Source organism: Pan paniscus, chromosome 23 (assembly GCF_029289425.2).
Source record: "Pan paniscus chromosome 23, NHGRI_mPanPan1-v2.0_pri, whole genome shotgun sequence".
NCBI classification, from domain to species: Eukaryota; Metazoa; Chordata; class Mammalia; order Primates; family Hominidae; genus Pan; species Pan paniscus.
Window position 1 is genome coordinate 50,667,299 of NC_085927.1, and position 13,038 is coordinate 50,680,336.

At 39.4% G+C, this 13,038-nt stretch overlaps 1 protein-coding gene across 1 annotated transcript in view; it reads right to left on the reverse strand.

The window, feature by feature from the left end:
• The window catches only part of ST13 (ST13 Hsp70 interacting protein), a 30,510-nt gene that overhangs the window by 10,371 nt on the left and 7,101 nt on the right, over window positions 1–13,038 (reverse strand). The window contains exons 3-5 of the mRNA XM_003814611.5: window positions 11,792–11,867; window positions 8,323–8,393; window positions 4,121–4,187 (exon numbers count right to left, since the gene is read on the reverse strand). Coding sequence (XP_003814659.1) covers window positions 4,121–4,187; window positions 8,323–8,393; window positions 11,792–11,867 — 214 coding nt within the window. The remainder of the gene's footprint in view (window positions 1–4,120; window positions 4,188–8,322; window positions 8,394–11,791; window positions 11,868–13,038) is intronic.

Sequence of the window (13,038 nt, forward strand, 5' to 3'; positions counted from 1 at the left end):
TAAAGGATAAGATAAATTAATTTTATTCCATTGATTTTCTTTTATCCATTAAATTAAAAAGAAAAAATTAAGCTTAGAAAGGAAAAGTAACCCATGCTAACTTCACAGGGCTGATTTTAAAAGAAAACAACAATATGCTTATTATTTGAATTCAAAGAAATGGTACAAAAATTCAAGAAAACTAGAATTCATAAAAGACCATAACCTATACTTTAATTCATTTTGTCCTATTCTCATAGTTAGCTTCTTTACTAATCCCTTATGTCATTCAACAAATAAAACACCCTATAGAATCAGAAGAGTTCTTTGCACAAAGTCTAAATCTTGGGGAGGCAAGACAAATACAGAATTTTTTTTAAGAGACAGGGTCTAACTGTCACATAGGCTAGAGTACAGTGGCATGATCATAGCTCACAGGCTGAAGTGATCATCCCACCTCAGCTTCCTGAGTAGCTGGGAATACAAGCCCACAACACTAAACCTGGCTAATTAAAAAAAATTTTTTTAGAGACTGGGCCTCACTGTGTCACCTAGGCTGCTCTCGAACTCCTGGGCTCCAGTAATCCCCCCAACTCAGCCTTCTGAGTAGCTGGGATTACCACTGTGCCAGGCCGAACACAGAAATTTTTAAATAAATGTCACAATTCACTGTGAAAGATACTTAGCCAGTTAGCGAATGAGTAAAGGACTTGAAAAGAACTCACAAAAACAACACAGAAAAATGCTCAGTCTTATTAATTACTACTACAGGTATCTATTACAGGTAATTACACTTAAATGTCTAATAAACAACTCAGACCTACCATGTTCAAAACCTAAATTTTTTTTATGACAGGGTCTTGGCCGGGCACAGTGGCTCACGCCTGTAATCTCAGCACTTTGGGAGGCCGAGGCAGGTGGATCACCTGAGGTCGGGAGTTCAAGACCAGCCTGACCAACATGGAGAAATACCAAGACCAGCCTGACCAACGTGGAGAAACCCCGTCTCTACTAAAAATATAAAATTAGCCGCATATGGTGGCGCATGCCTGTAATCCCAGCTACTCGGGAAGCTGAGGCAGGAGAATCGCTTGAACCCGGGAGGCGGAGGTTGCGGTGAGCCAAGATCGTGCCATTGCACTCCAGTCTGGGCAACAAGACCGAAACTCCGTCTCAAAAAAAAAAGGTCTTGCTCTGTCACCCAGGTTGGAGTGCAGTGACACAATCACAGCTCACTGCACCCTCAACTTCCTGGGCTCAAAGGATCCTCCCAGCCTCAAGGGAACCTCCCATCTCAGCCTCTCAAGTAGCTCATATTACAGAAACGTGCTACCACATCCAGCTAATTTTTTGTGTTTAAGAGATGGAGTCTCACTGTGTTGACCAGGCTGATCTTGAACTCCTGGACTCAAGAGATCCTTTCGCTTTGGCCCCTCAAAGTGCTGGGATTGTAAGTGTGAACCACCACGCCCAGTCAAAACTGAAAAACTGAATTCCCATTTCCTAGCCCATTTCCAAATCTATTCCCAATCTGTATCTTCCCAACTAAACAAATGGCTCCTCCATACATTTAGTTCAGGAGTTGGTAAACGTTTTCTGGAAAGGGCCAAATAAGAATTATTTTAATCTCTGCAGACCATACAATCTGTCATAACTACTCAATGATGCTGTTGTAGTGGGAAAGCAGCCACAGTTAAGTGCCAGACGTGGGATTCAAACCATACCACTCTGGCTCCATACTCCAGGTTTTAATTACATTCTCCAAACAAAACTGCCTTCACCAACCTTGGTGGAGCTTGGATTCACAACCCCTGCTTTAGAATACTAATCTTTTATCCTTTAGAATACACTATACAATTGCATAAATTCTAAAATCAGAACTAGATTAAATTTACAAAGGCACATGAACAGAGAGTTCAGAAAAAAGTGAGAAAACAAAAACATGATTAGGTGATAGCCTCATTTTCCTTTTGTTACATATTGCCGAGACAGTAAATTTTAAAATGGGCCGGGCACAGTGCCTCACACCTGTAATCCTAGCACTTTCAGATGCTGAGCTTGGGAGGCCTGCTTGAGGCCAGGAGTTCAAGACAAGCCTGGGCAACAGGATGAAACCCTATCTCTACCAAAAAAAAAAAAGAGATAATAATTAGCCAGGCATGGTGGCAGGCACCTGTATTGCCAGCTACTCAGGAAGATTGCTTGAGCCTACAAAACTTGAGGCTACAGTGAGCCATGACCATGCCACTGCACTCCAAACTGAGTGGCAGAGTAAGACTCTGTCTCGGTGGTAGGGAAATTAGCAAAAGTTTCGTGCAATGAAAAGGAATGGTACAGAAGAGCAATGGCTGGGAACAACTGATAGGTATGAATTAAAAGTTGAAATATGTGAAGAAAAGCTTTCCAGAGAAACAGTATAGCATAAATAAAAAAAAAAAAATTCTAGAACAGTAAAGTCTGACTGGAGAAAACAAGATTGGAGAAGTAAAATACAGGATCTTAGTCTGGCAGGCCTATAATCCTCCGATGAAGATCTTAAATATATATGCAAAAGTTAATCACAGGTTACAAGCAAGAGTAGAATAAAAAACAGCTCTAAGAATAACCTAGGGAAAGTAAACAGAAAGCAATAAAGGAATAAATTTTTCAGGAAGGTAAACTATTAAGGCAACTGCAGTATAAAACAGTATAAACATGTTTTAAGGAGCTAAATTAATCAGGTGGTAGAATCACAAAATGTTTAAAATATGTACTAACTCGGAACATCAATACTGAACTCATTCTAAAAATAACTTCAGTCATCTTCTAAATCTAATAATGAAGTCCAAATGCACATGAGCACTATACAATAGCATCTAGTCAACTATGGCATTGTGACACACTATCACTGTTATAAAGAGTGAAATATTACTCAAGCAGCCACAGTACCCAAGTTTATATATGATTTGTTCTTACAAATTATAACCGATCAAACATTATACTTAATACTACCATGGGCCGGGCGCAGTGGTTCGCGTCTGCAATCCCAGCACTTTGGGAGGCAGAGGCGGGCACATCACTCGAGGTCAGGAATTTGAGACCAGCCTGGCCAACATAGTGAAACCCCGTCTCTACTAAAAATACAAAAATTAGCTGGAGATGGTAGCACACGCCTGTAATCCCAGCTACTAGGGAGGCTGAGGCAGGAGAATTGCTCGACTTGGGGTGGAGGTTGCAGAGAGCCGAGATCACGCCACTGCATTCCAGCCTGGACGACAAAGCACGACTCTGTCTCAAAAATAAAAAATAAAATAAAATACAACTGAAAAACAGAAAAAAGAAAAAAATAATAACCTATTGTTACCTTGGAGAGTTAAAAAAATAAATATATTTTAGAAAAAGAGGCTGGGCGCAGTGGCTCATGCCTGTTATCCCAGCACTTTGGGAGGCTGAGGCGGGCAGATCACGAGGTCAGGAGTTCGAGACCAGACTGGCCAGCATGGTGAAACCCCTTCTCTAATAAAAATACAAAAAATTAGCTGGGCATGGTGGTACGCGCTTGTAATCCCAGCTACTCGGGAGGCTGAGGCAGGAGGACTGCTTGAACCCGGGAGGCGGAGGTTGTAGTGAGCCGAGATCGCATCACTGCACTCCAGCCTGGGCAACAGAGTGAGAATCCGTCTCAAAAAAACCAACCAACCAAACAAACAAAAAACAAAACCGAATACTATCACCACTTTCTCACTCTGAGGGGATTTACTCAAGAGAATCTAACATGCTCTGACTAGGACGAAGATTGGTATGCCTATGAACATCATCTATCAAGGGTATTAGTATGTAAAAAGTTAAGGGTCACTGTTCTAATACTACTTTTTTTTTTTTTTTTTTTTAAAGCCTTTCACCTCTTTAAAGCCTCTTCTCAGCAGAAAAACACCACGATAGGGTCAGGAAATCAGAGGCACTGAATCAAATAAGGATCTGTCCTTGCAGAGAGAAGTGATTTCAGCCTCTTTTATCAATGAGGAAGGGGTGACTGGATAATAGGACACTATCTTCTCCAGTATAGGACAGGTCCATGTAACTTCTCTTCTACTTTACACTATTTAAGTTACTGCAATAAATATTCTGACTACCATAGAAATGTAGCAAGAAGATTACTCACCATCATTTAGGGCTTCAATAGCAGCCACTTTTTTATCATTTGCCTGATCCATCATCTCCTCCGTTATCTAGGAAGAAAATAAAAATCATCTTAGAATTAGTAGAGAGAGAGAGAAGGAAGCAATTTATACTTTCTTAGGGATGAGGCGCAGTCACAATACCCATTTTCATTCATTCTTCTGTAGTCTCCAGAAAACAAAGAGACAATTATGATAACTCATTAGTGAGAAATTACATACAAGTTTTAACCTTTTATACTAAACAAATTTCACTCCTACACTCTGCCCGAGACATAACCTTTGCTTAACCTTCCATCCCAACCAAAGCATACCAGCTCCTACCTAGCTATCCATAAATATTAAACCCAATCTCCTCACAAAAAGATAACTAGCTCCTTTTAGGTTTAAATCCTCAGAAGAGAAAGGTCTCATTCCTTTGTTCCCACAAACAACTATTGAGCACCTATGCTATATAGATAGACCAAACACTGTACAAGATGCTGACAGTATAAAGATTAGTTAAGAACAAAAACGTGCATCTGGGCAACAGAGGGAGATCCCATCTCTCCAAAAAAAAGAAAAAAAAAACAAAAAAACAAGCTGGGCATGGTGGCACATGCATCTGGTCCCAGCTACTCAGGAGGCTGAGTTAGGAGGCTCGCTTGAGCTCAGGAAGTCAAGGCTGTAGTGAGTCGTGATTGTGTCACTGTACTCTAGCCTGGGTGACACAGAGCAAGACCATGTCTCACCCTACCCCTGCAAAAAAAGAACAAAGAGTTATAGCAAACATCCTCCTAAAATGGAAAGCTCAGGAGATCTTTAACCACAGGAAAAAAATATACAACTCATGCCTATAATCTCAGCACTTTGGGAGGCTGAGGCAGGTAGATCCCTTGAGCCCAGGAGTTCAAGACCAACCTGGGCAACATGGCGAAACTTCGTCTCTACAAAAAATAAAAAGAAAAAACAAATATTAAATATAAAAATAATGTTTTATTTAAAGACAGGGTCTACCTCTGTCACCCAAGCTCCGGTGCAGTGGTGCAATCACGGCTCACTGCAACCTCCATCTCCTGGGCTCAGCCTCCCCTCAAGTGTAGCTGGAACTACATGCTCGCAACCTACTAAATGTTTTGCATTTTTTTTTATAGAGACGGGTGTTCATCATGCTGCCCAGGCTGGTCTAGAACTCTTGGACTCAAGTGAGTTGCCTGCCTCACTCTCCCAAAGTGCTGGGATTAGAAGCATGAGCCGCCACTCCTGGCTGCAATTTTATTTTGAAGGTAATGCAGGACACAGGATACAAAGTCTATATTCAGAGGAAGAGAATGTATGTGGTCTAACCAGACACCTTCCAAAATAAATCTGGAACTCCAAATGCTAATACCGGCAGGCATAATGGTATAAACCTGTCCTACAGAAACGGACAGTTGAGTAGTGAGATTAAAAGAACTTCCCCTGAAAATTCAGAGCCACAGCCAGCCTTTCATCTGGAATTCTGTAATACCAAAGTAATTGGAACAAACAAAAAAACACCATGCTGAGACTTTCAAGGGGTCCTTGAGTTGGTAGCACCAATTCAGAGACTTCATGGAAGCAATCACCTTCTTACCTAGGCCTCAAAATTTTTCTACAGGTGAAGTTCCAAAGAACACATTTTCAAAATATCGCACACAACACACAAACACATCATAAAGTAAACAAGGTACCTTAATGAGCAAGAGCCATGAAAAATAAGAGTAAGACCAGCAAAGAGTTCAACAAGGAATTTAATGTGTTTAATAAAAGTAAATTCTGAAAATGAGTAAAGAGCAAAAGACTTACAAATAACCAAGTAGACTTCAAAAAGATTTGAAGTACCAAAATGAAAAACACAAGCATTCCAATTCAAACATCAATGGAACAGACAAAGCATAGACTGCTTTTCAGCAGAGTGATAAAGAAATGAAACTTAATAACGAAAGTCTAACATTACCAGGGATCCAGAATTAGAGCATAAAGTAAACAAGAAGGAGGCAATATTTAATAACAGCTGAAAATATTCTAGAGCTAAAGAAAGTTAACCCTAGAATTTGATGCTCACTGAATCCCAAGCAGGATAAATAAAAAATTATAAACCTAGACACATCATAAAAGAAGTAATACCATCAATAAACATAACATTTAACCTTTAAAGTTTCCTTTGACAAATGGTGACAGAAAGTACTTACATTTGTTCTTAACAAAAATGCACAAGACTTACGTCAGGTGCAGTGACTCATACCTGTAATCCCAGCACTCTGGAAGGCCAGGAGTTTGAGATTTTGTCTCTACTAAGAATTTTTTAAAATAAAAATAAAAAACTAGCTGGACATGGTGGTGCATGACTATAGTCCCAGCTGGTCGGGAGGCTGAGGTGGGAGGATCACTTGAGCCCAGGGGGTCAAGGGCGCAGGGAGCTATGATTGTACCACTACACTCCAGCCTGGATGGAAGAGTGAGACACTGTCTCAAAAAAAACAAAGCACAAGACTTATGGGGAACACGTTAGTAAGTTATTAAAATATTCTAAAAACACCTAAAAATTGGGCAGATAACATTATTTATGGATAGTTTATCTCAATGGTGAGGAGATATATCTTTTCCCGAACTTGATTTAGATTTAACACAATTCTAACAAAGGGGAAAAAAACCAATGGAAGGGGGGAGACTTGATTAACCTATTTCTAAAATTTACTTGGAAAAACAAAAAGCCAAGAACAGCCAAAAGACTAAAAAGTTTTGGGGGTCCTTGTTCTACAAAATAACAAGACTTAGTATCAGACGATGTGGCATTAGTGAACAGAAAAAAAATAGACAAGCAGAACAATAAACTCCTGAAACAGACCCACAATATTCAGAAACAGTGTATTTTAGTATTGGTGGGACCGGTAGATTAAAGGTGAAAGGTGAGTGTATAAAATGTTCAGAAGAGAAAAAGCAATGCACTACAGCAATTATAACCTCAAAGTAATAAAGCAGAAAATATCTGCATTAAAAGATACTATTTTTGAAACAACATGAAGAAAGATGAGTGAAGATGAGTTACAAACTAGCAGAAAATATATGCAGCACTAGCAACAAATTATTAGCATCCAGAATATTGAAATGAAATACAAAGCAGTAAGAAAAAGATCCAGCAAAAAGTGGAAAAAGTTTAAACAGGAGTTCGCAAATGCTGGTGAACAGCCAATAAACATTTAAATATGCTCAGCCTCATTAGGAATCAGGAAAATGCATTTTTTTTTTAAATAGAGTTTTGCTCTGTCGCTCAGGCTGGAGTGCAGGGGTGCGATCTCGCCTCACTGCAACCTCTGCCTCCTGGGTTCAAGTGATTCTCCTGCCTCAGCCTCCCAAGTAGCTGGGATTACAGGCATGCACCATCATGCTTGGCTTATTTTTGTATTATTAGTAGAGACGGGGTTTCACCATGTTGGCCAGGCTGGTCTCAAACTCCTGACCTTAGATGATCCACCCACCTCAGCCTCCCAAAGTGCTGGGATTACAAGCGTGAGCCACCCCGTCTGGCCAGAAAAATGCAAATTAAAAGCCACAAAAAGATACCATTTCCCACAATACTTGGCAAAGATGAAATCTGATAATATCAAGTTTTGAGGATAAAAACCAATCTTTTAAAACTGCTAATACTATATTAGAGTGTTTCTCAAATTTTTATCAGACACTAAGGAGCCTTTTTAGACATCTTTTCCTCATTTCCATATCCCCAATTTTAATACCACAGATACACTACATATTAATATTCTATGAGTCTTTGGAGGACCACTAACCATTGTAATATATAGAATTTTTTTTAAGCCCTCCTCCCAAGAACCAATTTTCACTCCCTTGAGGGCCTGTTATGACAAACCATTCTGTAATACAATTTGGCATTAGATATTCCATCAAGAGCAACTCCACTAATAGGTATGTATTTTAAGTGAATTCTGCGTTACAATGCAAGCAGTCACACCAGATGCAAATTTAAAAAACAGATAAAACAGAAAGTAACAGTATTTATTTTCATTAGTATTTTAAGTAGTAAAATACAATGCTTGCCTAAAACGCCTGAAGTCAGAGAAAGATTTACTATGCGCTTTTCCTGGAAGAATCGTGTCATAAAATCATTGCAACAGCAGGACCTTTCACATTTCTTAGAACAAGCAGGAAATCAAGTCACCGAACTTACCTCCGCATTTTCATCTCCCATTTCTTGAGGAGCATCAGTGTCTGGTTCAATCACACCTTCTTTATCAATTTCTGCCAAAGTCGAGAAAATGACAATAAGACCTGCACCGTACAATATAGTAGCCACTCCCAAGATTATTAAAAACTGACATACTATGACTACAATTAATTGAATATTTTAATTTTGATTTAAGTATTGATGCATTTTAAAATATGTTCCCATTAAACATTTCGTTACTTTGGTAAGACTACACTTTACGTTAACTGTCACATCATGTAAGATATTTATTATCAGGTTGTAGTGGGGTTGTTGACATGTGCAGTTTCTAGTATTACACATAAATACACCACTGATTTAGTCATTGTATATAAATACACCATTGTCAACAAACTGATTTAGTTCAAATAATTTTTTTCTACACACTGATGTACTATGTTTTTCAAAAATATGCAGGTAAGCTACGGTGATACTTCAACGTAAATCAAAATATTTTAATATAATTACATTCATTACTTTCCTTTTTTAAAATTAAAATAATTTTGGGGGGGGCACAGGATCTTACTATGTTGTCCAAGAAATCCTCCCACCTCGGCCTCCCAAAGCACTAGGATTCCAAGCATGAGCCACTGCACCTGGTCCCTGATTATTTTCATTTTTAAAAGTAGCATGGACAAGTTTTAATTTTAAAATAAAGGCTTACTACTGATGCAGAATCAAGTACCAAGGCTAGATTTAAAAATAAATTTAGTTTCCATATGTACAGTAGTGACCAAAGCTAGTACTTACAACCAAAACAGTAAAGAATGAAAAGCAGTATCTTGCTTTTCAAATTGTCATTTAACAGTTGTCAGTTAAATGACAACTGTAATTTGTTGCAAGAGGAAAACGAGTTTTATATACATACACACACACGCACGTATCATTTAAAAAGAACACATTTGCAAATAGTTAATTTGATAAGAAGTTTCCTTAGTCAAAAAAAAAAAAAAGAATTTAAAATCACCCACCTAAAATCAGAATTACTGTCCAGCAACAACAAAACTTGACGCATGACTGACAAACTATATATATACATATATGTATATGGTGTACAATGCGATGTTTTAACATACAGGCATATCGTTTTTTGAGACGGAGTTTCGCTTTTGTTGCCGAGGTTGGAGTGCAGTGGCGCAATCTCGGCTCACCGTAACCTCTGCCTCCCAGGTTCAAGCGATTGTCCTGCGTCAGTCTCCCAGGTAGCTGGGATTACAGGCATGTGTCACCACACCTGGCTAATTTTGTATTTTTAGTAGAGATGGGGTTTCTCCATGTTAGTCAGGCTGGTCTCCAACTCCCGACCTCAGGTGGTCCACCCGCCTCAGCCTCCCAAAATGCTGGGATTACAGGTGTGAGTCACCGTGCCCGACCTCAGGCATACCTCATTTTATTGTGTTTCACTTTACTGCACCTCACATAATGAAATGTTTCTCACCCATCATATTAATAACTATCCATCTCACATATTTATTTATTTTTGGTGAGAACACTGAAGATCCAGTCTCTCAACAAATTTCAAGTATACAGTATTATAGTCATGCTGTATACTGGATCTCTGGAATTTACTCAGATTATAGCTCAAAGTTTATGCCCTTTAACACAGTAAAAAAATTTTAATCCATTTTTTAACAGCAACTAAGCTTGTCTATCAAAGTTTGATTTGTATACAAAAAAGAAAACACTTTTAGGTGGAGAGTTGATTAAAAAATTTATTGTAGTTTTAGAAACTGGTAGAAAGTAAGACTAAAGAGGCATTTTATAAAAAGTAAAAGATCTTCAATTTAGCACTCAAACAACTGCCAGTAGAATCTAAGACCTCTAACGATATCAAAGATAATTTGATTCAGGCCAGGCGTGGTGGCTCACACCTGTAATCCCAGAACTCTGGGAGGCCAAGACGGGCAGATCACCTGAGGTCAGGAGTTTGAGACCAGCCTGGCCAACATGGTGAAACTCTGTCTCTCCTGAAAATACAAAAAAATTAGCCACGCATGGTGGCATACGCCTGTAGTCCCAGCTACTCAGGAGGCTGAGGCAGGAGACTCGCTTGAACCCAGGAGGGAGAGGTTGCAGTGAGCCGAAACTGTGCCATCACACTCCAGCCTGGGTGGCAGAGCGAAACTCAAGTCTTCCCAAAAAAACCCCCAAAAAACAACAAAAAAAAACGGATTCAAAATTTAAAACATTTCAAGTACTTTTCTTCAGGTTCTGTGATATAAGAGACTTCCAAATTCATGAAGAAATTTTGTCAATTTGTGGCCAAAAAACCAACCAAACTCATAGCACAGATAGCCACTCTTCTAAATATGAACCAGTTTTATCAACATGGTTGTAAGAACTAAACAAATACTATTTTTTGGCACTCAATTCAGTTATGGGAGAACTTTTGGCTGGGCATGGTGGCTCACATCTGTAATCCCAAACACTATGGGAGGCCAAGGCAGGTGGATCACCTGAGATCAGGAGTTCAAGACCAGCCTGACCAACATGGCAACATGGCAAAACCCTGTCTCTACAAAAAAAAAAAAAAAAATACAAAAATTAGCCGTGCCTGGTGGCACACGCCTGTAGTCCCAGCTACTAGGGAGGCTGAGGCATGAGAATTGATTGAACCTGGGAGGTGGAGGCTGCAGTGAGCTGAGATCACACCGCTGCACTCCAGCCTGGGCGACACAGTGAGACTCTGTCTCAAAAAAAGAAAAAAAAAAAAAAAAGAAAACTTTTTAAGTATGCTTAGAACAACTTTAATATGTAACCCAACTTTTTCTAATACAAACATTATGAAGTCTGATTTATTATCAATGAAAATGTAAAACCTGAATTGAGGGGTGCCACATGTATAAAATACCCTTTGGAGTTTGAATGCTATTAAAAAAAGCAGCAAAATAAATTATTAACAAATATTGAGGCCAGGTGCAGTGGCTCACGCCTGTAATCTCAGCACTTTGGGAGGCCAAGGTGGGTGGATCACGAGGTCAGGAGTTCGAGGCCAGCCTTGCCAACATGGTGAAAGCCCGTCTTTACTAAAATTATAAAAATTAGCCGAGTGTGGTGGCAGGTTCCTCTAATCCCAGTTACTCGGGAGGCTCAGGCAGGAGAATGGCTTAAACCTGGAGGTGGAGGTTGCAGTGAGCCGAGATTGTGCCAGTGCACTCCAGTCTGGGTGACAAGAGCACGACTCCATCTCAAAAAGAAAAAACAAAAAAAAAATTGATTACACATGTCAATATTTCAAACAATATGCCATTAACATCTGAATTTATTTCATCTGTTTCCTTTTACTTTCTAAAATGTGACTACTAGAACATTCTAAGTTTCATATGTGCCATTATATTTCTATTACACAGTGCTGATTTAAGTCACTTTAATAAAAATCAACAAAGTATCACATCATAGGTTTTCAAATACAAACTAACTACCGTCTCCTCACCTAGATCACTTTCCTCACTTGATGGTTCGTCTGCCTTTAAGTCTTCCTCCACCTTCTTACTATCAGGTTTTTCTTCCTAGCAAAGGGAAGACAAACAGTACTATCAGTATTTAATAACATACCGAATATTTATACTAATTTCTACAAATCTATGTATAAACTGTCAAATATGGCCAGGCATGGCGGCTCATGCCTGGAATTCCAGCACTTTGGGAGGCTGGGGTGGGTGGATCATTTGAGGTTAGGAGTTCAAGACTAGCCTGGCCAACACGGTGAAACCATCTCTACTAAAAATACAAATTAGCCGGACGTGGTGGTGCCCGCTTGTAATCCCAGCCACTTGGGAGGCTGAGGCAGGACAATCACTTGAACCTGGGAGGCGGAGGTTGCAGTGAGCTGAGATCATGCCACTGCACTCCAGCCTGGGCGACAGAGCAAGACTGTGTCTCAAAAATAAAAAAACAACTGTTCAAAATAAAGTTTGAACATTGACAATAAACAGTTTAGAGATTATAAATAGCCTCATGTCCACTCACATTATATTTTATTGCCAAATTTAGTAAAAATCTTTACAAGGGTTTTTGAGTTTTGGAACTGCAAATAAGAACCTGTGGAATTACAATAATAAACAATGAAAATTCAAAGAACTTAAAAGTGCACGACATATAGAAAGCAACATTTTCTTCCCATCCTATAAATAACCAGTGTGGTTTCTTGTATATCCCATTGCAGGATAGTCTCTCTATATATGAAACAACTCTATCCTTTGCCTTTTCCATTTAACAATGCTGTGTATCTTGTAAATTATATACCATTATCAGCCTACCTTCATCTATTCACTCAACCATATATTGTTAACCATTTTTAGGTTGCTTCCCTGTTACTTAAAAAATTAGAACCAAGGCAGGTGCAGTGGCTCATGCCTGTAATTCCAGCACTTTGGGAGTCCGAGGTGGGTGGATCACGAGGTCAGGAGATTGAGACCATCCTGGCTAACATGGTGAAACCCCGTCTCCACTAAAAACACAAAAAAATTAGCCGGACGTGGTGGTGGGCACCTGTAGTCCCAGCTACTCAGGAGGCTGAGGCAGGAGAAGGGCGTGAACCTGGGAGGCAGAGCTTGCAATGAGCCGAGAGATCGCACCACTGCACTCCAGCCTGGGCAACAGAGTGAGACTCTGTCTCAAAAAAAAAAAAAAAAAATTAGAACCAAAAACCTACCTTGTCACAAAATATTTGTTGAGTCC